Source organism: Lichenostomus cassidix, chromosome 5 (genome assembly GCF_008360975.1).
Source record: "Lichenostomus cassidix isolate B80296 chromosome 5, HeHo_3.0, whole genome shotgun sequence".
NCBI lineage: Eukaryota > Metazoa > Chordata > Aves > Passeriformes > Meliphagidae > Lichenostomus > Lichenostomus cassidix.
In genome coordinates this window covers 15,801,747-15,824,433 of record NC_139486.1, presented here as the reverse complement: position 1 = coordinate 15,824,433, position 22,687 = coordinate 15,801,747, and the positions used below count along the sequence as shown (strand labels likewise).

Sequence of the window (22,687 nt, the reverse complement as noted above, 5' to 3'; positions counted from 1 at the left end):
CTCGCACACTGTGCACGTTGTGCAGATGGGTAAACCAGAGCAAGGCTCTGCCTAAGCTCCCAGAGCGACGTGTTGGCAGGGCTGCAGACATGTCATGCAGGAGGTCCTGAATCCAAGCCAGCTGCTCCAACCGCTAAACCACATTGCATCCCCAGGAGGCTCTATCTGAGATGAATCCGTTTTCCTGGGGCCAGATTCTGTCCCTTTACTCAGTCTTTAGCAATACACTGCTCTGCAAGGAGACATGCTGTGCCAGGTCACCAGCTACTAGAAGCTGCTATCTTCAATGGATCCTTGCCCAGGTATATCACTTGTGGTCCCTACTGGTTCTCTCTCCACTGCAACTGAGAGAAGAGGATCTCTCACTAACAGAACCCTACAGCTATTTTTGGAACTCCTTACTTGGAGCATAAAAATATGGTCAAGTAATCTCCCACCTCCAAGTACTTACTAACAGATAGAAAACCATGAAAGGACAGTCAGAAATTACGTTTTTCTTAGTACTGTGGATTTCACTGTTTTGCCGCTGCTTTATATAAAACTTCCCAGTACCATTAGACCCACACCTTGCTTATCTTGGATTGTAATTCTGAATGGCAATTGGATACAATACATTCCCACAAAACCAGTACAGGAAGCAGGGGATATTTTAGGTAGCTTTAGTTCTGCTACCCATGTGAGCTGCCAACTTTCTCTCTTAGAGCTGTCTCTGATTGCAGTGCAAAATGAGCTGCTGAGCAAGACCTACAAATGCATCAGACAAAACCACACACAATGACCGACACATTGAAACAAATTTGTTTCAAATGAGGAGACGGGGACAAGCTCTGAAAAGTAAACATAAACACTAAAATGGTTGTTCATAGTGCTGTGGAGACAGATTATGCTTGTTGGCAGCTTTTGAGTGACAAGGAAAGGCAAATTCTGCCCAGAGTTTTCCTTAGAGTCCAATGTAAGGCATTCAAACTGCAATTTTATCCATTTAGGCTTGCACTTAATTTATTGATTCCTCAAATCTTTTTGAAGAGATTTTAAAGTGTGCACTGCTATAAAGACTGCATACTCACTTTGCATATAGCAAGAACAGCACTGGGAGGGAATATAACAGGTTCTAGCAGAAGGCTGACATACCCAGCAACTGGGCTATGCTGCACATTACTGCAGGACAGTGCACGATAACAAAATCCCCTATAAAACAGCCAGACAAAACTCAAATGTTTTTAGACAGCCTTTAGTTTCCTTTGCTACCAAGTGATATATTCTTTCCTCTCGGTGGGAGGGTGACCTTACAGCCTTATACGTGTTCTGTCTGCATCCATGATCTCAATTTGCTCGTTACTTAAGATCCAAAATCCCTTCAAGAATTATTAACAGACATGCAGCACAACTTATCAACACTATATGCAGCTGGTCACAGTAGCTTGCCCAGCAGGCAAAATATTTTAAACCAGTAATTAACTTCTGCAATAGTAACTAATTAGCTCAAATCAATCACTGTAGCCAGTGGGATCGTTGCTGTGCAGTTCAGCACTCCTGCAGATGCACAGAGTATAAGCACAGATCAAGAAGGAACTCGTCAGAGACAGCACAGCTTTAATAACAGACAGATCGTCTTTCCCCTCCTCTGACCATTGAGATTCCGTCTCTTTGCAAACGGCTTTAGCAAGTGGATTGGCATAACGTGTCCCTGCCACAGCTATTTTCCACAAGTAGGTTTCCCGTCAGTAAGTAAAGAAGTTTCATGCATACCACTTACCTTCTTAATCCTTGCATGTCCAAAACCGTTGGGGAAAGGTGGAAAAAACCCAGAGTCTGTGCTGATGAATAACTAGAAAATTTTCCAAACATTACCCTCTGCTAGCACTTCAGTTCCTCTGTCATTTATAGTCCAAAGAATGAAATGGCAAGTAATGGAGAAGATCGGGAGCCGTCTGTACCTCCTCAGACACTGGAGAGAATACAGAGAAAGCACCTGGTTTTGCTTAGTTCTCTTCTGTAATTCAGCATTAAACCAATTGGAGGAGGAATGTTAAAAATGAACACTTCATTTTCTAAGTATGTTAAACAATGCAAATGGGGGCCTCAGCCTGGGACAGCTGGTTTAGATTACAAAGCTCACCAACTGGCTAGACTCCTCACAACAACCTCGAGGAGCCTGCCAGGATAAAACACTAACAGCTTGAAGGAAAGCCTCTCCCGCTGCAAACTTCACAGTTAAATGTGCCTCAGAGCAGAGAGCACCGTTATTGGACAGAAACCCTTATCAAGGGACTGGAGAAGGGAAGGGATTGTTTTCCTTGCTCTGAGAACAAAAAAAAGTCAGGCTTTTTTGGAGGCCCTCTAGCTGGTGTCCTGGACAATGAATATGCAACACTTGCTGCTCTGTGCCAATGGCATACTGATGAAAGGTCTGACCCTCTGGGAGGTGAATAACTCGAATTCATGATGATCACAGCTACAGGAACTATATTGCTTGGGGATTATTTGAAAACAGGAATAAACAAATTAAATGTTCAAAGGAAAACAAATGGCTTGTCTGCGAACACTGGCCTTTTTTAAACTGACCCCGGACTTAAGGGAGCAGTTTATGATATGAAATACTTCTCAAGAAAAGCATAACTTGCAGATCTCCAGTTACGACTGAAGAGGAAGGAAATAAAATACTTTTTCAGGTGTTTTTCAACTTTGCCACAGGCAGAGCTTTAGTAGGTCAAGCAGAACATTTATGGGATGTGAAAGGTAAGCAATCAGATGCAGCAAAGATTACAGTAAATCCAAAGATGAACACTGAAATTAAACACAGACATGGACATTAAACAATTACTTTGAATTTCTGTTGAGTGTCCCACTTGAGAATACCCTTTATTTCTAAGGAACCTAAAATTATTATCATACATCTCTGTGTAACAGATTGATAAACAGAAGTACAATTGATATAACAGATGTTAATAAAACTATCCTCTAAGCATTGACATCCAGCTAGAGATACAAAGATTGAGCCGCTTCAGAGTTGCTGAGCCCCCACAAGTTGTATTGGAGCCAATGAGAATCTCAAGATCTGTACCTCATTAACTGGCTGTAATTGTCCAAATTACCTTTACAAAATGACAGCAGCAGAGGCTCCAGGCCATTTATGACAGTTTGTCTCTCAGTGACTTGTTTGCATCACTTGCACTGCATGGAAAATTAAACACTCACCTAGAATTTTTCAAAGTGTCTATATATTTGGAGATAAACAAGAACTAATTTACTTATTTTAAATAAACTTCCCAAAAGCCTAACAAAACTCACACAAGGGACTTCTAAAGAAGCTGCTGGGCATGTTGTGAAGGAGTTTTGCCACGGGTCAGAAAGAAGGCAAGAGAGGATAGAAAGCAAAGACCAGGGAAATTTTCATTCTGGCAAATGGTTAATAGTAAGTATTCTCATTGCTCTGTAACACCAGACTTTCTCAATACACTCAATAACCTGGAGAGCTAACAGATCTAAGAGTAGCAGTGCTTACTGTATGTTAGAAGGGTGAAAATCTCCAGAAAAAAAGAGAAAAAGCTTCACAGGAAAGCAAATGCTCTGTGCATCCAGCTGTGTGGATGAAGAGCGTGCTCCATCTGATGATACTTCACTTGCTAATGCACTGAATTTTTCTACAATCACATGGTAAAATCATTGCACGCATGCCAGAATCACTGTACGAGTGCAGCACCAGTCTGCTCCCAAATAATTGCTTCAGAGTTCTGATCCATCAGCCAACTGGCAAAGGTGCTCCAGCCCGGGAGACAGGAGGTGAATCCAGATCTCACCACCCAAGGGGCTCCCTTAAGAAGAAATACTGTACAAATGTTTTGATTTTTCCTGTCTCCATCTGACAGCTGGAGTGGATAAAAACCAGAATATAAAAAGTGTACCAAACCACAACCTGGGCTAGTTTACAGCATGGTGACTGTTTTTTTTCCAAAATAAAAGAACTTGATGTTGTGGCTAAGTGGAATTTCTGCAGTACCTTTCTGTAATTACCATCAGTCACAAAACAATGAGATGCAGCCACAGCCATCTCACAACTCCCTTTGCTATGAAGAGTTGCATAAAGGAAGGAATTCACGGTGCATAAACCCCCTTTTGTTCACCCTATAAAAATGGACAATTCAATGTATCTTTCAACACCCTGCGCTGACACCTTCAGTGTTTATGCTTAAGATGGTGGCTAAACTGCATGTGTATCAGTGATCTCACTTCAGTGGTCTCAAATATTCCACCGTGTTATAAAATCTGTTACTTTCTTTAGACTAGCTCGACATTTCCTTTGTCTTCATGAGGAGGTGCAGAACTGTCCCCAGTATAAAATGGGGCTCTGTTAAATAACTATGTTCTTCAAAGTTTGCTGTGTTCATAGCTAGGGTTGAAGCATATGAACTGAGCCATGCTTCTGCAGATAATGCTCAGCACTGGATGAACAGGAGCCCTCAGCACTGGAGAGCATAATCTAACAGATTCTAAATGCTAAAACAGAAGCTGTAAATAGTTCAGGGAACTTAAGAAGAGTTGATTACACTCAGCACCCCTGAACAGAAAATATTCCTCACAGAAACAAGTCCTCTTTCTCTAAGTTTCACATTTCATCTCCCTTTTAAACCCTGAATTTTTTTATGTTTATCCAGAACCACATCTATCCAACCCCCTCCTTGGATGTTCTTGTCATTTTTTAAAGTTCCCTCACTCTGAACATTTTCAAGGACATTGTCAAACTGTGAGAAGAGCTGAACCACACAAGTCTGTATGGTGGTAGCTCTGTGAGTCCAAAGTCATTCTACATGCTAGGTCGTAGACAGCTTTTACCGAGCCTCACAGACCTAAATTCATTAAAGGAATTTGCCAATAACTGACACTTTAAGGCCCCATGTGTCCAAGCTTTAGATGCTAAAAGCAGTCCTTTTGCTCCTACCAAATCTTATGGAACCAAATGTTTATACTAGCAAAAATAGTAAAACACTGAGAGCAAAACTGCTGGGCACTTGCAGGAACAATTGCATTTTCATAGCATCTGAACTCCATGAGATTCACAAGTTGAGCTTTTGCCTCACTATGGAGATTGATCTAAGTGTTCTTGGAGATTGCCAAAAAAGCAAGCTTTTGATATTGTTGCCATGCTGATATGACACGACAGGCAGTGATTTGACATATATATATCTCACCCTACTGCCTCATGAATAGCACCAAGCACACAGGAAACATGGACTCAAACCCTAATTCTGCCTCAGAAACAGTAGGGCTCATTTCTTCCACCTCCCAGGAAAGAAACTCAGTTGCAAATTCCTGGTGATCCGGTAGGGTTCCCTATAATTCTTCAAAGACTGCCTTAGATTATCAGCTGAGGTCTGCTTTGTTCAGTGTCTGAATTGTAATTGCCATCTCATAACATGAATGATGGAATAACCTGTTCCAGATGGCTCAGGCCAGAAGCTCAAAAGCACAGCCCTACACATATTTTCCTTTCCTAGCCAAATATAACACAAGCTAGAATCAACAGTGAAAATTAGCACAGTATGTAATTGTAAAGACATCAGTAGTGCTAACTAAAATGTACTGGGAATGTAGGGTCCCTGAGATGATGTGGTGTGTTGATCTGCAGCTCAAAATACAATCTTTAGGAAAGAGAAAAATGTAACAGTTCCTGTTGTGCTGCCAGTCTCTTGGGGCTCAGCTGCCTCAGTGTGGTACAGTTACCACCTGCAGGAGATATCCATGCAAAACAGAGCAAACAGAGCATCCCTTCCTTCCCTCCTGTACTGGGATGTCACCTGTCTGTCTGAGGCACACGTTCCTTGGGGAAGAGGAGACCGCTGATATCACTGCTTCTAAAGAGCAGTGTGCTGAGCCCCACTGCAGTGTTGTACCAGGTGGTCTCACAGTGCCCAACCACATGGAATAAACACTTAAGGTCTTTGGTTTACTCTGTCTAACTCTACATCTTTGTCCTGGTTTCAGCTAGGGTTAAACCACAACACCTCAGACCTGTTTCTCTCTTTACAGGTCCGTGATCACTCTGATACCACTTTCTGTCAGCACAACTTCTTTTGGGATAGAAATTACCAGTGGAAAGCCCAGGCAACACTGGATTCATTCTGAAATGCAACAACTCTGAACATGGACGAGTATCTGACTCCACTTCATTGCTTTGAAAACATGTTCATCATCCCTTTAGATGAGGAGCACCAGGATCTAGCAGATACATATCAAAACCCAAACAGTTTAAAACAGCTCAGTGAACTGCATCTGCTGTAACACAGAACTATTTTAGGTATATTGCCTTTAGTGAGATCAGGTTTGATGTTCATGATCACCTGTTTAGCTGTAGTACTTTCTAGGACAGTCTAGGCAAATGCTTGAGGCAAAAAAGAGTAATACTCTTGGAAGAATTCTTCAGTATTGTTCAGGGTTTTTTTAACTCAATAAAAGTAAGGTAAACAAGCAAACTAAATTATTACTGTAACTTTCTCAGGAAAAATAGAGAGCCTTTCACAGCATTTTAGGTGTATGTGACAACTTTCAGCAGAGAGTAATTATTATTATTATTAGTAGTAGTAGTTTGCAACAGCCTGCAACATTCTTCTTGAGTTTTCAATCCTTAGATGACTACATTTGTACTTTTAAAGTATTTTCTTGTATAAAGTGTATGGAACATCATCCTGTACCTAAAGACAAAATATGTACTTGAGAACTCCCATCTCCCCTTTGCTTGCTCTGAGTATCCAAGAACAAGGTGCCCCAGACCACTGTTCATACTTTTACTTGTTTTTCTGTTGAATCTCAGCATAGCTCTGGTAACTGTCGCTCACATTTTGCCTGAAACTAGACAGAGATTTTAGTTTGTTTTTGTTTATTTTATAAGATTGACATGTACATAAACTGTGCTGCAGCCTTCTCTGCATTTTTGTCAAATGGTCTAGACAATGTGGTTGAAAACAATGCTCTTTAATCTTGTGACAAAATGTTTACCAGCCCCTTTTAATAGCAAACATAAATTCTTTATGGCCAGTTTCAGCTAATAATGACCTTCCATAAATTAAGACCTAAAACTCTTAATTCTCCTGGACCAAGACTAAAGTCTGTTTCACTGTTGGAGCAAGCCAACATTCAGTCTCTCAAGTGCCTGGGATACATAAACCATTGGTCTCCAATTATGACCAGACAGTTAGAAGTATGTACTAAAACCTCCCTTAGAAATATTCAGGACTGATTTATTTTATGCTTAAATGCCTCAAGACTGCTGTGTCTTTTGCAGTTTCCCAAGCCCTTTACTAACACAAGCACAGCACCAGGCACATCTGGCACAGTAGGACTGGGCAGCACCTCAGAGTAGCTGACTGGAGACAGTGGTTCACCCTTCCTGGTTAATCTGGCAGCTTTCCCTGTCTTCTGGGCATCAGTGCCAGTAAAACATCAGCTTCACCTGTGCTTCTTCAGCTGCCAGAAACTTTAATTCCATCACATGGAACTTATAGTTTAGGTGAGTTTTGTGTTTCGGGTTGGTTTGATTTTGTTTGGGTTTTCTCAGATTTAGTTGAGCATCCTTTCTCCTTTTTAGTCTGCTTTGGCAATTCACTTTGTTTTTATCCAGAGCAAAAGATTACCCACTGTAGCATCGAGCACATTCTGTGTTTTCCATTAAAACACTTCAAGTTCTGAGTAAACCCAAACAAGTCTGTGGAAATGCCATCTCTCAACAGGGGTGTTTGAATGTTCACAAGTATGTGCACTATTTTTGTAAGGGCACCTGCCAGAACCCTGGTGATGAATCCAGAGTAGAAAATATTTGACATCAACCCTCTCTTCCAGAGCTTCTCTTCTTCCAAGTGGTGGAAAACATTCCCTTTTTAAACACATTTCATTGTCATAGGTGAATGAATACAATATAAACAAAGACTTCTGGGTTTTTTTTCCAATAAGACACTTGGCAAAGATGCCCACATTTTTGGGTCTTTTCCTTATCTTAAGATTTCAGGGTTATATGTTAGACAAATATAGGAGTGACAGAAACTATCCCTATGTGGAAAGAAATAATTTTGACTGTTTTGCACTTTCTCAGCTGCTTTTCTAACCCCAGAAGACATTTATAAACTTTTCTTCTATTTAAGAACTATGACACTTTATTTATTCCCTCAGCAGGGACTACACCATTTCACAAATTACCTGTTTACTTTTGTGACCTTTCCATGCTGTTCATAAGAATTGGCTATGAAACTGGTGATAAACATGATGTGTGTTTTCTGTTTGTTTTCACACTCATTATTCACTGCTCTGCAGCAACAAGGGCTGCTGTAAGGCAGCAGTTTAGAATGCTAAACGTAGAAATTCCACTGAGCAGGGTTGTACTCCCATTTCCTAGTTCTGCTGCATGTGTGCTGCAGAGCTTATAAAGTCTTGCAAAAGAAAAGGATGCCGTTTCTAACAAAGAGTGTTTTTTTGGTTTTAAATCTGCTGGCCCTTTCTTTGAGTTGCACTGGTTGCCACAGCAGAAGGAGCTGAGCAGTACCAGGAATTTCCTATTCAGAAACAGACTGGCCATGCTCCTCCATTCAGTAATCATGGGGTGCCAGAACCTCAAGCAGCCATGTGAAAAGTCCGTGCAACTGGACCCTTCTTCCAACAGAGGCACTTGTACTGCTAACAGAGTCCATAGCAAGAGCCTGATAAATCAATCAGTCCCCATTTTGTCCACAGTTCCATAACAAAATTCAAGAAGCTGAAGTTGTGCCAGATAAAGAAAATAAAAAAGAACAAAAAAGCTGACAGGTTAAATGTGAAAAACAGAAAGTCAGGCCAAGAAGGCTTGAGAAACAAATCATAAGAAGCATAAAAGCTAATAATAAATTCTTTTTCAGACACACCAAGAGCAGAAAAACTGCCAAACAGTCTGCAAAGCCAACAGATGAACAAGGTATAAAAATAGTGCTTAGAAAAGATAAAATCACTGTAGAAGGTGAAGTGTTTCTTCTTCATCTGAATTTGATAGAGAAACTTCAAGAGAATACCATAGTAAAATTTAAAAACCAACCAATGAACAACAAAAACCAGAAGAATAAATAAATAAAAACAAACAAACAAAAATAATCCTATTTGGGAGGATATGTCTAAATTGAAGCAGCAGGAGAGGTTGAAAAACAAATCAATAAAATTAAGAAAAAACATTCGTCAGAACTCACCTGACATTTAGAAAATAAGTGTTGTTAACTGAAATAAATATGACCGTTTTGCAACAGCTGAATTGCTTATCTGAAGTGCCATCTCTCACAAAATTGCCTTGATGCTAGAAGAGAAGAAAGTACCAAATACAATCCTGTATTTCCTAGGTTTCTGTATAATGCTTAAGAAAATACAGACCTGTAAATCCAAAATATCTGGAATTCAGTAGCACAGCACAGGAGACTTAGTGAAATTCGGGAAGAATTTCATCCTGGAAAGCCTTGTTAAGCATTGGAATGGACTGCCCAGGGAGATGGCGGAGTCACTGGAGGTGTTCAAGAAATGACTGGTGTCACTTGGTGCCATGGTGTCACTTGGTGCCATCTAGCTGACATGGTGATAATTCATCAAAGGTTGGACTCAATGGTCTTGAGGGTCTTTTCTAAACTTAATGATTCTGTGATCTTTTAGGCATAGGTTTTCTTGGAGACTATCCTTAATAACTACTTATCTCAGAAAAATAGCTCTGCTCCATGGTATAGAGGTTTATACTTACATTTTACTCTACCTCCATGCAACTGAAACCAGCTCCAGCCAACTCCTAGCTGGCAGATGCAAATAGCAAAAGTGACTTTTTTCAGCAAAATTTGGGAATTTTTTGTGTGCCAGTTGCCATTTCTAAGTCTTTAATTTCATCTACACCATTTTTAACCAGCCTTTGCCACCCCAGAAAAGGATCATGGAATGGGCACTGAAGCTGAGTTAGGTGTGGTGTGACTCCCTGGGGACTTGGCACAGGGACCTGGAACATTAGGAGGTTTGCTGAGATACTTATAGATGACCAGGGATGGGGGGGATCAAAGAGGGAAGGGCACAAGAAGTTAAGTGCAACTGTTCTTTAATGGGGAATGTCTCAGTATTAAGCCCATTGCCTCTCCTGTGCACTCTACCTTTGGAAACAGTTAGAGATGCATTAGTACCCTGGGCAATGGGGGGACTCAGAGCCAAGCACAAAGTCAATATCACGTCACTGTGACAGAGTGCATGTAACCTTCTTCCTGTGAGTCACAGGCTCAACTAAGTCTCAGTTTGGCCTCTAACCAGTTTCCTTCATACATTCACAACAGGAGGGTTGGTCCTCCAGGCTTTGATCAATTGCAGTAATTTCTGATGTTTCCCTATTTCATTTTAGTTTCTAATCAAAATCTTTTCTTTGAAAATGAACTAGATTGCCTAGTCCCATTTGTCAGGGCAGTGCAGGCTTCAGGTTGCCAGAAAAGCATCAGGTTATTTAGGTACCTGTACAAGGCAGTTGGAACCACTCCTTGAGTTCAGAACATCAGAGCCAGAGTGCAGCAGGCTCTCTGAATCTACAGCCCTGACTACTTGGCATGTTCTGGGAAGCACACCATAGCTGCTGCTCTGTTCAGAGTCCAGTAAGGACAGAGGTACCACCTGCAAAACTCTGCCTGCAGTAGCACTCTGCAGGTCCTTCATCCAGAGCACTCTGCAGACAATGTGCTATTCAGTCTGTACTTGGGGCCAGACTGATCTGGCAACCCTAGCTATGACTCATTCATTTTCTTCAGAATCCTGTACTCCTCAAATGTTTGTAGTTTCATAATATGCCTTCTCTAAGTTAGCTGAAAACTGTTAAATACATCTGTTCCTAGTCCTATTGTCAAAAATAAGGCAGTGTTCTGTTAGCCTTCACTTTTATTGGCACCCACTACTTAAGCATAGAGCAAAGTGCAGTCTAAATATTTTCCAAATCTGTTTCCAGAAAAAGTTTCAGTTTTGATTACTATTTTTCAATGCTCCAGTCTACCATTCAAACCACTTTCTTTACTACAGTTTTACTCCTGCTTCAATTTAGTGTTGTATCCATGGTGTGGCATGTAAACCAAAAAACAGAGGTGAACCAGTCAACTCTGGCAATTTGCTTGTAATTCTGAAAATACTTTTGTTACAAACAAAAGCATCATTCAAATACTTTAATACCTTATAACAATAAAGAAAACTACTGCAGGAGATGAGGCAGCAGTTTTACATAAAGGTTAATTTTACAATCACCATGTGGTTGGCTTTCCCCATGACTAGCTGAAACCTGACCTTGTTTAGTTTTCTCCATGCAGCTTCTTGGACACATGCACCCAAATAGTGTCTGGAATCACTCTCGTGATCACTATTTATTTTCCTGAGAAAGGGACCTTATTACTCTCTTCAACTACCTGAAAGGAGGTTGTAGCAGATAGGGGTCAGTCTCTTCTTCCAGGCAACCAGCAACAGGATGAGAGGACAGGAGCCTCAAGCTGCCTGAAGGAAGGTTCAGGTTGGATACCAGGAGGAATTTCTTCACAGAAAGGGTTGTCAAGCAATGAATGGATGTAGCACTCAGTGCCATGGTCTAGTTGACAAGGTATGTTTGGTCAAAGCTTGGACTCTATGATCTCAGAATCTCTTTTCCAACCTAACAGATTCTGGGATTCTGTGAAAAAATGTTTCCAGCTTGCATCTCTTATACTTGATCCCATTTAGGAACTAATATTCTTATCCAACTTCTTACCCCTGATTTACTCAGAACTGCTACTGTCTTCTACTGTTGTTCTATTTACATCCAGTCACCATTTTGTTGCTTAGGCTAAATATATTTTTGTTGGTAATATTATACTAACTATTCAGGAAACTCATGGATTCAGACTATCTTAGTTGTACAAAGGAGGGTAGTTTTATTTAGTTCTAACAACCCAGCTGCCTCTGCCGAATTTGCCTTCTTTCTCTGCAGCCTTGAGAAGGTCAAAATAATTTTCAAAACCTTAGAATGTCCTTAGCTCCCTACTCAATAATTTACAAAAAGTTAGATTTGGAGCATTATAACTCTTGGCTTTCTGTTCTCAGAGGGCTGTGTTTAACAGTGCTTCCCATTCTAGGGAGTCAGGAGATACCACTGGTCAGTTTTTACTAGCTCAAAATCAACCATCTGACTTTGCTCACCTTGTAGAATAGCTGTGGCAGAAAGCTGCCAAAAGACAAAATATGCACCATTTGGAGTATGCTACATACTTCTTTTTCCTAACCCCTTGGACTATTCCATCGACAAACATTAGATACTAAGTGGCTGTACTATAGTGCTGGCTAATAGCTAGTATTTCAGAAGTGACATGAAATGTATAGTTCCTAGGTGCCTCAAATCTGTAAAAGCTCCTTGGTCTGTGCTCCCATACCTGATCATTCTGCAATTCAATCCACCCTGCATGACCATCTGGAAATTCACGGGGTGGAAATACAGGCAGCATCTAATGTCAAAAATGAAAACCTTGGGGCTAACCACACAGTACTGCAAAGATTCCCTTCACCTTTGTGATACTGGCTGATATTCAAACAGTATCCAGGCAGCTCTCTGAAGAATTAGATGTCCTTTACACTAAGGGAATATAGAAAATTCCAGGTTGCTGGTACAAGGGTCAGCTCACTCACTTTGTTACCAAACACAAAAAATAAGTAGTTTGTTTCCCTGATACTGTTGGTCTGTAGTTTGTTAGAACTTGTTGCAATGCCATGTGACAGGGCTTCTAAACTCTCTTCTATCAATAACTGGCAAAATCTTCTGGTAATAGTTGACTATAACACAAATATTAAATTTTTTCACTTTTCCCACAGACTATAGACTGAAAGAGGGTAGAGTTTGATTATTCATTAGAAATTCTTGACTGTGAGGGTGGTGAGACATTGGAACAGGTTGCCCAGAGAAGTTGTAGCTGCCCCATCTGCTGAAGTGTTCAAGGCCAGGTTAGATGCAGCTTTGAACAACCTGGTCTAGTGAAAGGTGTTCCTGCCCAGGGCAGCAGGGTTGGAACAACATGAGCTTTCCAAACCAGACCATTTAATGATTCTATGATAATACCAAACACCCAGCAGTATATCACACACACAGTAAGACATTAACTGCAAAGCTTTCATGAGGTATGTGATAACACAAAATACTTACAAGGCAAGCATCTTCCATTTTGTCTCTTCTGCTTTAGCCACCAGTGACTCCTATACATAGTCCAGATCACCTGCCTTATTGGTAACTACTTATGCAAAATGGTCAAGAACGACAATAAGAAACAATAATAAAATGCAGGGGACTGACATTTGGTAAAAAAAAAGTTATTTGTACAGTGGTCGCTATAATGTGTCAAATTATGTTGCTGTGACTAACTGCAGGAAAGTTCAATTAAAAAAAACACACCAAAAAATTCCCATCACACCTCAATCCCCCAAAAAATCCCATAAATGCCCAAATCAAACACTGTGCATTCCTTTACAGTGACAATTAGAAAGATCAAGCATTTACTTCCTTCTCTTTGCACAGAATGCAGGATAAGCACAGAACAGCAAAAAACCAGGAAGGACTAAAGAGAGGAATGGAAAACCCCGACCTTAACTCCCCCCACCTTATATCAAGTTTGCAAAATTAATCTATTACTAGAATTGTTACCTTGCTACTAAAGACAACTGACAGCTTGTTAGACCAAAACTAGGAGGACCAGACACCTTTTTTTCCCTTGCACAAGCAACCAAAAACAATTACTTTAAATGAAAGAACAAAAATTTTCAACTATTGCACCTTGTTCATGAAGTCCAGAGATTTTTTCCTCATGCTGCTGTGTGAAAGATCCACACAATTACCAAGAAAGACTACATGAGTCACGTATGTACATGTGGGAAACTGGTAAGGCAACTATATATGGAACAGTTATCAAGCACAAAGTAAACACAGAAGAAAAATTAGAGGAAAAAATATATCTACCAATCATTCAATGAAAACAAAGCTTGAGTGTTTGTAATGGTCTGTGAAACATTCAAAGAAGGAAGAAAGAAACAAAGAAAAGAAGTTGTTCTACACTTTTCTGCACAGAAGTACTGCCTGGAACACAAACACAGAGCCCAGCTGATTTCTAACAAAGCATCAAACCCCACGAATATACCTGTGGAATAAGCCTTAGAACAGAAACCTCTAAGCCATAGTTCAACAGACCTCACCTCCTAGGAGTTAAGGACTGAAGCCTTTTATATCTCTGCTGTAAAAGATTTTCTTCTCCCTCAATGAACGTAATGAGGAACTCTGAAATTCTTCATACCTTTGCTTGGTATTAGATTTCCCTCTTCAAACTCATAGCTTATTGTATAAATGGAACTGATTTACAGCATGCAGAAACAAATGGTCTTACTACATTTTCTTTATTGGTATTTAGAAAGCTTCCTGAAAGAGAAATGTGTACATATTAAGTTCTCTGCAGTTAAAGAAAAAAATGCATTAAAAAAAGTTAAGAACCCAGTATCTTCAGAGAATAGTGAGCAGCACGACTCCATTTGTAATTTACAACATGTAAGTCACATAATTTTTAAAAACTAAACATTTCCTTCTGCTTTGGCTCACCAAAAGGCCATTTTATTGCGAAGCAGCTATATATCATTAAACAGACATGACTACAAGACCAAAAGAGATTGCACAGAAGCCATCTGATTTCACTTTTCTTTATAATTGCTATAGAAAAAAAAGGTAACCGTTCCAGTTCAGTTTAAATGAAGATGTACATTTGAAGTACCTTACTGCAATATTCTCAGCTGAGGTAATCTGAAATTCTCATTATATTTATTACATAACGCAGAACTTACTTTGGCAAATACGTGGCTGCTATCTTTTCAGAAATCGAACTGCCAAACTGTCCATAATGGGGTAAAAAATTTAAAATCAAAATCCAATATGGTAGGTCAATCCAGTTACAAAATTGCTAAGTCTTCCATGAAACATTAATATAGTGGAGGAAAGGGCTTCAAACAGCTCTTAAAGTAAGTATAGCAATTAAAAAAACCTTTGCTAGGTTTCAAGGCAACAAAAGAAACTCACTATTTGACCTCTATATAAATAAATGCAAATATTTCTTGCATTATTTTGGTTGATTCTGTACAAGTTTCAGTAATTACTTTTATTTAAATATAACTTTTACAACAATTTCATCCAGGACCTTAATGAAAATGAAGAAGGTTGACAGTTCTAATATAGAACTTGCACAACAGTTATCTTAACACTGACTTAACAAGTAGAGGCATATAAAAAGACTTAGAAATTACACATTTTAAACTGAAGATGTTTTATCTCAGATTCACTATGAGGATGACTCTTATCCTGTAGTATGCAACTTCATTCTTTACCTGCCAAACAAAGTGTACAAGTTATCACAGCAAAATTTACAGAATAATTGACTTTGGCCTTGGTTTTACAGAGACCTATTTACATATTTGAGATAAGCAAGCATCTTCCTCCCTTTTAATTCTATACATGTGTTCAAGCTTTAAGTCTACATTTAGATCTACAAAATCTTGTGAGATAAAAAGTCTTTCAAATATACACCTTGGACCATTAGAGCACAGTGTCTTTATGTATCGTATGCTAAATTACCCACTCTTCACATGGATATCTCTAGCCTCACTTCCATAGTTAACTCCTTGGTGCTGATGGGTTTGACTGCTGAAAACAGCTATTAGTCTGCAGGGAGTATATCAAGTAATTGTGCAAAGAGATTAATGTGTCTCAAATTGCCCCCAAATGCAATGAAACTGGTAAATAAGAGATACATGTCTAAAAGTACATTAAGTAAACACCATTAATTGGGTGTTTCATGTCTTTTTTTTTTAGTTCTGGTTCTTGAAGGCCCACTGCCAATGGCAGATCATTTTAATGGAAAAACAGATCTCAACACCAAAGAGTTAATGCTGTCTATGCATATCTGAAACAACCTGAGGTTTAAAAATCCTTTTATTTGTCTTGTGACAATCTAGCAACAAGATATATTTTTCTCCCAGTTAAATATTATTAACCCACACCCAAATGAATACTTGCAATACAGAGGGCAGTTATTCATACCACCATTAGAATTTCCGAAGCACTTGTAAGTTTCTAAGTACAAGAAAAGCAAGGTCCAATTGCAATCAGATACATGACTTTTTACAGAAGGCCTCATTGTGGTAAATTATATACAGCATAGTGTTCTCATTTTCCTTAAAGTGCTATCATCATCATTTTGATACAAGATCATCTACTGTTTTAGGAGGTCTTTTAATACAGCACCAGCACTGGCATCAGGGGACACTGGCAGTGGTGTAAAAGTAGGCAATGCATCAGAAATAGGTTTCATAAGCAGATGTCCAGGACTACTAGCTGGTGTTACGAGAGGCACTGCTGCAGATCGAGGTGCTAAAAATGGATTTGCATCTGGTCTTCTACCCACTCCTGAGATTGCAGAATCTGGAATTTAAAAAAAAAAAAATCTAAACCAACAATGAAAACACTGTTAAAAAGCATTCCTAAATCTATCCAATTTTATAGCATTTGTTCACAGAGATGTTCTAAAATTGCCTATCACTTCTCACCATGTAAGTCCTTTGAAATCTCCTTTCCATGGACTGTAGACACCCTCAAAGACTTTTATTGTCTCTGACTTCTCTTATAGAACCACAGAATCACTTAGGTTGGAAAAGACCCTTAAAATCAAGTCCAGCTATTAACCCAGCACTGCCAAGTCCACCACCAATATTCTATAACAGCTCAAGCTACCCAAAAAACCTGTGCACATCTGACAGGCAACATGAACACCCTTTGCAGTTCACCTTTGCAATGCCAGACATGAAGTATCTGTCCCACTGACTCCAGCACTGTGCAGAGGTGTAAGGACCCTGGCACATGCACTACAATGTAGAGCACAGGCAGGTTTCCCACCACATGGCACAGCTTCCCCAAGGTCAGCCCCAAGAATACCCCCACAAATAAACAGCACTTTGTAACATTCAACTACTTCATCTGAATTGAAAGAGGGTTTTTAGCATCTCTCTCTCTCTCTGCGTAGATACATATAATATGTAGGGGTGTTTAGTTTTTTCGTTTTTATATTTTTTTTTCAGTTTACAGCTAAGTTGTAAACAAAACAAGCTTCTGCACATCAGCATGCCTATATTAAGGCGAAGTCTTAAACAGATGTAAAAAAATTAAGAACAAACTGCACCAGTTAAACTCAAGATTTGAATCTTAAATTACTTAAGACAAAAGTACATTAATTTAACATGCATACTATAAGCCTAACTGTGCCCTGCCTTAGAAAAATCAAAGTGAACACTCTTGCATAGCTTACAGAGATTTCATATCAGGCCATACACTTCAGTGATTTTATTTTGGAGAGACACTGCAAAGTTGTATTACTGACATTCTTCACTCACTTCAATACAAGCTGATAAACAGGGATGCTCCAAATCAGGATTGGGTTCACTGCTACACCATATGATGTTGTCTGCACAGCATCTGTTTGGCTCTAACAGGTGCTGTTAAATTCTTCCATATCAAAGGGAATTTGGTCCCTCTAATCTTTTGTATTGGCAGTTTAGAAAGTGAGGTATAGATGCAGTGGGAAGGAGAGATGGCAGGAGAATTAAAATAAAAAGAGAAAGTAGGAAATGGTTGGGGGAGAAGAAATCAAATTAATAATTCACATATGAGGAAGCACAGAATGGTTAAAATCCCCTTGAAAATTCTACCTTTAGTTATTTATGTTCTGTGTAAAGACTCAAATGTTTCTTCAAACGTTACCTTGCATTTGACTGTTGGATGGAGTAGTGCTAGTTTTACCAGTTCCTGCTGCTCCTAAAGGTTTCATATCATGAACAGAGAGCTTGGGTGGGGGAAGGCTTGGGCAAGATTCAGTTTCAAGGAATTTCACAAACAGTTCTGAAAAAGACTGTAAGAGGCTATTAGTTACTATATTTCATTGATACTCTGGTGAAAAGCACTAAGTCAAAAACTCATTTATACATAAAACAAAAAGCTGTCAACAGCCTGCAATCAATTTTGTACTTGTACTTAGTACTAAGCAGTCCTCAGTGAGTGAAAATGAGATTTATTTTCAAAAGAGACTCTTTGTCATTGTCTAAGAGGTATTATGTAAAATTGATAAAAAGTTAACACACATCTACCAAATTACTGATTTAAGCCAGTTGTTTCAAGAATCCCATGCTACTACTGACATCACAGTATTTCCTTTGTCTTCGCTCAACCAATCTCTCCCCAAGAAACACATAAAACCCAACCTTTTCTCTTAAAGCCCATGAATGCTTTATTTCACAAAGAATCTCAAGTAAAGGAAGTATGGAATGTTTAGGGGGTCGGTAGCATCAAAAGATAAAATTTGGCTTTGTAAAGTCTGTGCTATTCACACAAAAGCATTAATTTTTCTTTTACATCTATAGTTAATCAGACCACAGACCTTCAGTGGCCCACGTGTCTGAATTATTTTAGGGGGGAAAAACTAATCCCTGTACTTCAAAATGATTTACAGGAATCCATTCTCAACATTTCTAGCTCAACTGAGCGAAAAACCAAAGTCAATCCAAAAACCCCAGTCCCTCAGTGCTTGGTCCTGGAGTACATTATTTACTGGCCTGCAGTATGGAAAGTTCCACAGACAAAATGCTCTCATAGACCATGCTATGAGATCTGTTGCTTTACATATTTGAAAACTTAAAATATCAATTTTATATGCTGTACATAAAAGGCACTAGCTGCAGCAGCTGAAAAAGCTTTTCAATTTAAATTTAAAGGACATACGGGAACACAGTCATCAAAATACAATGTCATGGTCTTCTATACTGTTGAATATTGTGGAATTCCATTCTCTCATATATATTTAACTTCCCGCACTCACAGTTTGCAAGATGAAGTCCATACTGTATGAAAAGAGTGCTGCCAGGAACCACTGGAATTGTAACTGTCTTCTGTATTAGCCCCAGACTTCGTATGTAATTTTGTATGTCTACCTATTTCCTTAGTGCAGGAAAAAAACTTTTGCCAAAGCAGTTGCACAAAACAATTAACACAAGATATAGTAGCATCAGTACATGAAGCTCAATATACTGATGAACCAAACCTGAGCATTACTATGCAACTTCCGCATTTTTCCACTCAAAGAGAATGAATGATTAATTCTTACACTATTAAAAATGTTCTGATGAGTTGGTCTCAAAGGCGTACTAGGAACACTCTTTGACCCAGCTCCTCCACCAAGCCAGCCAGTCACCCATCTTGTAACTCCTCTTTGCTCTTCGGATAGTAACTAGAGAAGTATTTAAAGAAAAGAAAGTTAGAAAACAAAGGAAATGAAGTAGCAGATAAAAGAACATGAATAAATATAATGAACTGCACTATAACAATGTGGCACTCTTAGAGATAAATAAAATTTTTTGTTATTGTCAAAACCATATTTCTCTACCTCCCAAAGACTGGCAGTCTAAAAACCTGGCTCTTTATTTAAAAATATAAGCCTCACAATCTGAACAATAACTACTGGTACATATACAACACTTTTTTGTAAGTGATACATTACAGCTACTATAGAAAATAGCACAAAATTAAGTAATTTCCTTTCTGCATTAACATTCCTCAGCAAAGCAAGATTTGATCTACTAAAACATCGAAGATTAAGATCAGCATGTCCCACATAAAAAAAAAAAGTGAGATGGAAAAAGAAAAAACATACTTTCCCCACAAGATGTGCAGGGACAGTCACATTTAGTTTAGCAGCAAGTCATTCTATTTTCAGGTAAGGATATTGGGGGAGAAAAAAAAAAAATAAAAGAAAGAAAAAAGACAAGGAAGCCTAGTTTTCTGCTAAGTATTACCTGATCAAGTTCTTCCTTTTTTAGTCCCAAGATACTTCCCATTAACCTTAGCACTTCAACACGTTTATTTTTTGGAGTATGAAAATGTCCAATAAAGAGATTTCTCATCAGGAGTCTGCAGAACAAAGGAAGCTACTTATACAAGCTGCTGTTGTGTAACTGCTGATACCACAATATTGATGCATTTATTCCTCATACTCTTGCCTAATGTACAGTAATTGTAATAAACAAATCTAATTCAAATAACCACAAAGGTACCTCAGCAATTTCCTCCATCTATAAGTTACCACATTTCTTACACAGTCAGTGTGAATTTGGACAGTATTAGCACTATTGCATGCAGCAAGGTGAAACTGAATGGTACATGAGCAAGTTTGGATGTACATACTATAGTCAAGAAAAATGCTTGTTTTAAGATCTTGATTCAGGAGAGCATTTAAACAGATAGCTCTGTATAGTCCCAAACCAAGATGTAAGGAAAGGGACAGGGGAGCCCATTTGCCTATCCCTGTTTCAGTTCTGTTGGGTAGAGAAGAAAAAAGAGGACCAAGGAAGAGATTTACATCACATCTAGGTGATGCAGATCCATGAAAGGGCTTGCTGTTCACACCTTGAACCTTATAAAATACATTCATTAAGAACTCTATCTCCATTTGCAGAGCTCATTCTACACAGCTGCACTTCTACTTAAGAAACACATCAGTGATCCAATGCCTTGTATCTGCTGGTTTTACTAATCAGAATGACTATTTACAACCACTGAGCAATTGAAAAATGCCAAAATAAATAAAGTGTAATTACAAGACAACATACAGAAATACAGTCCTGCACTACTCTTGCAACTGTGAGTGCCACATCTGTACATTGAGAGGAATAAAACCTAAAGAATTAGACCAAATCTTTCATTAAAGACTTACTTGTCTACTTTTCCTTCTGTACTGTTCATAAGGTTCATTAGTTTATTTTGTACATCTTCTAACATTTCTCTTCTGATCTCACCTGTAAATGTAATGTCACAGCAAAATAAACAAAAATCACAACTTTGTATTATTGATAAATTTTGTAACAATGCTTCAAACTTTCATAAATATTGCTATGGTGCTTTAAATGAAAAACAAAACCATAAAACCTATGTGACTTAGTAAGTCATTACTATTTGAAACCACATGCTAAAATTTCAGGAATGATACTCAGTGCTGAAGTACAGGAACATACATTAAATAAATCCATTGCAGAAGGTCTGATGAACTGCTCTATTCTATCTTAATAATACAGAACTGGAAAAGAACTCTTCAGCAAGGTCCTGTGGTGGCAATCTTTTTCATAATCTGACCAAACTGCATGTTGGCACCAGGTCTTTTTGATCTCTGCCCTTAACCTCCAATATTACCTAATTCCAGGCATTCTGTGTACCCTACTATTGGGTTGTTACAGCCTCTGAAGCACAAAGGAGTTCTCAAGTCTCCCAGATAAATTATTGGCTAGCAGAGCAACATCAAGAGCTTGTGTGTCCATTCTGCTAGGACCTTTCCTACTCCTGTGACTGATGCAAGCTCTGGAAACAGCATGCTAAGGCTTAGTAGAAACAGTGTTGTGCTTCATAATTCAGTATACTGGCAAGACAGGCAGAGAGATGTGAGATTACCCACACCTTTGGGAAAAAAAACATGAATGGAAGAGATGACATGCTGCAGCTACCATGAACCAAAGACAAAACAGAGAAAAATGGCAAACACTTCAGTCAGGCATCATGGCCTACAAACTGAGTAAAAAGGCCAGAATTATATGTTAATGAATGTGAGATGGCCTAAGAGCATGCTAGGAGTCACTACACACATTTTCTGCCATCTTTTACACTGACTCCAAGTTTTAATACTGTTCTGTAGTGGCTGCAATTAATCTGTTCATGTAGGATAGCACAACACTGAGAATAATCTTCCTGGCCTACACAAACACACTATTATTCCTCTTCACAAACACAAAACAGGAACTATTAGAAGAGTAATAGAAGACTTTAGATTTTGCATTTACCAGTGCTACAACTTTTCATCATCCTGAATTCCTGACCTTAATCAACGATTTGTCTACTATTTACACACTCGAGCCTCACAACACTGGACTGTGTAACGAGGGAGACACAAATATAACAATCCATGTCTTTAAAAGAAGCCATTGCATGGTATTGTTATATTCTTTGTTGCCCAACAATTTCACAGCACCAACTTTCCAACAATTCTAAAACTCCAGTAACACAAACTACTTGTTAACTGAAATACACCAATTAACCCAACCACACTATGTCAGTAACTCAGGCTGCTTCTAACTTCCCATAAAGCTCATAAGAATAAAGCTCACAATGAAAAAAAAATCATCTTAGAAGTTTTACTTGCCAAAAATATTGTACAGCATTCTGATTGTAAGGAAACAAGGCAAAAAGTTTTCTCTTTATAAAAATGCAGTTATTTTAAAGAAGGATAGAAGTACCTGATGTTCAAGTCTGCAATTTCTATAAAACCCACAGAGTAATTTGCTAGAAAAACTGATCTCCCTTAAATTCCCAAATGTAGTATCTTAGAACACTGAGAAATTGTTCTCAGACAAGAAAGCAAATAATTACATACAAGGTACAAAGAATTCTTAGAAGATAAACTCCAAATGGCTTCACCTCATGACCACAAAATTGTACTTTCTCACCAAACTGGGGTTCTGCAAGATTCTGCCACTGAAGCTCAATAAAAGTACAATTAAGCCTTACTCACACACAAAAGCTTGACAAATATACTATAATATAGACTGT

At 38.8% G+C, this 22,687-nt stretch overlaps 2 protein-coding genes across 2 annotated transcripts in view; both read right to left on the bottom strand.

Annotated features, from left to right (window-relative positions):
* The window catches only part of FBLN5 (fibulin 5), a 42,118-nt gene extending 39,879 nt beyond the window's left edge, over positions 1 to 2,239 (bottom strand). The window contains exon 1 of the mRNA XM_085061532.1: positions 1,757 to 2,239. Within this exon, the coding sequence (XP_084917658.1) occupies positions 1,757 to 1,848 (92 nt within the window). The 5' untranslated portion in view covers positions 1,849 to 2,239. The remainder of the gene's footprint in view (positions 1 to 1,756) is intronic.
* Positions 2,240 to 14,387: 12,148 nt separating this feature from the next.
* TRIP11 (thyroid hormone receptor interactor 11) overlaps positions 14,388 to 22,687 on the bottom strand; it is a 29,061-nt gene continuing 20,761 nt past the window's right edge. Inside the window, exons 16-20 of the mRNA XM_085061531.1 lie at positions 20,808 to 20,889; positions 19,891 to 20,005; positions 19,203 to 19,325; positions 17,807 to 17,954; positions 14,388 to 16,474 (exon numbers count right to left, since the gene is read on the bottom strand). Coding sequence (XP_084917657.1) covers positions 16,266 to 16,474; positions 17,807 to 17,954; positions 19,203 to 19,325; positions 19,891 to 20,005; positions 20,808 to 20,889 — 677 coding nt within the window. The 3' untranslated portion in view covers positions 14,388 to 16,265. The remainder of the gene's footprint in view (positions 16,475 to 17,806; positions 17,955 to 19,202; positions 19,326 to 19,890; positions 20,006 to 20,807; positions 20,890 to 22,687) is intronic.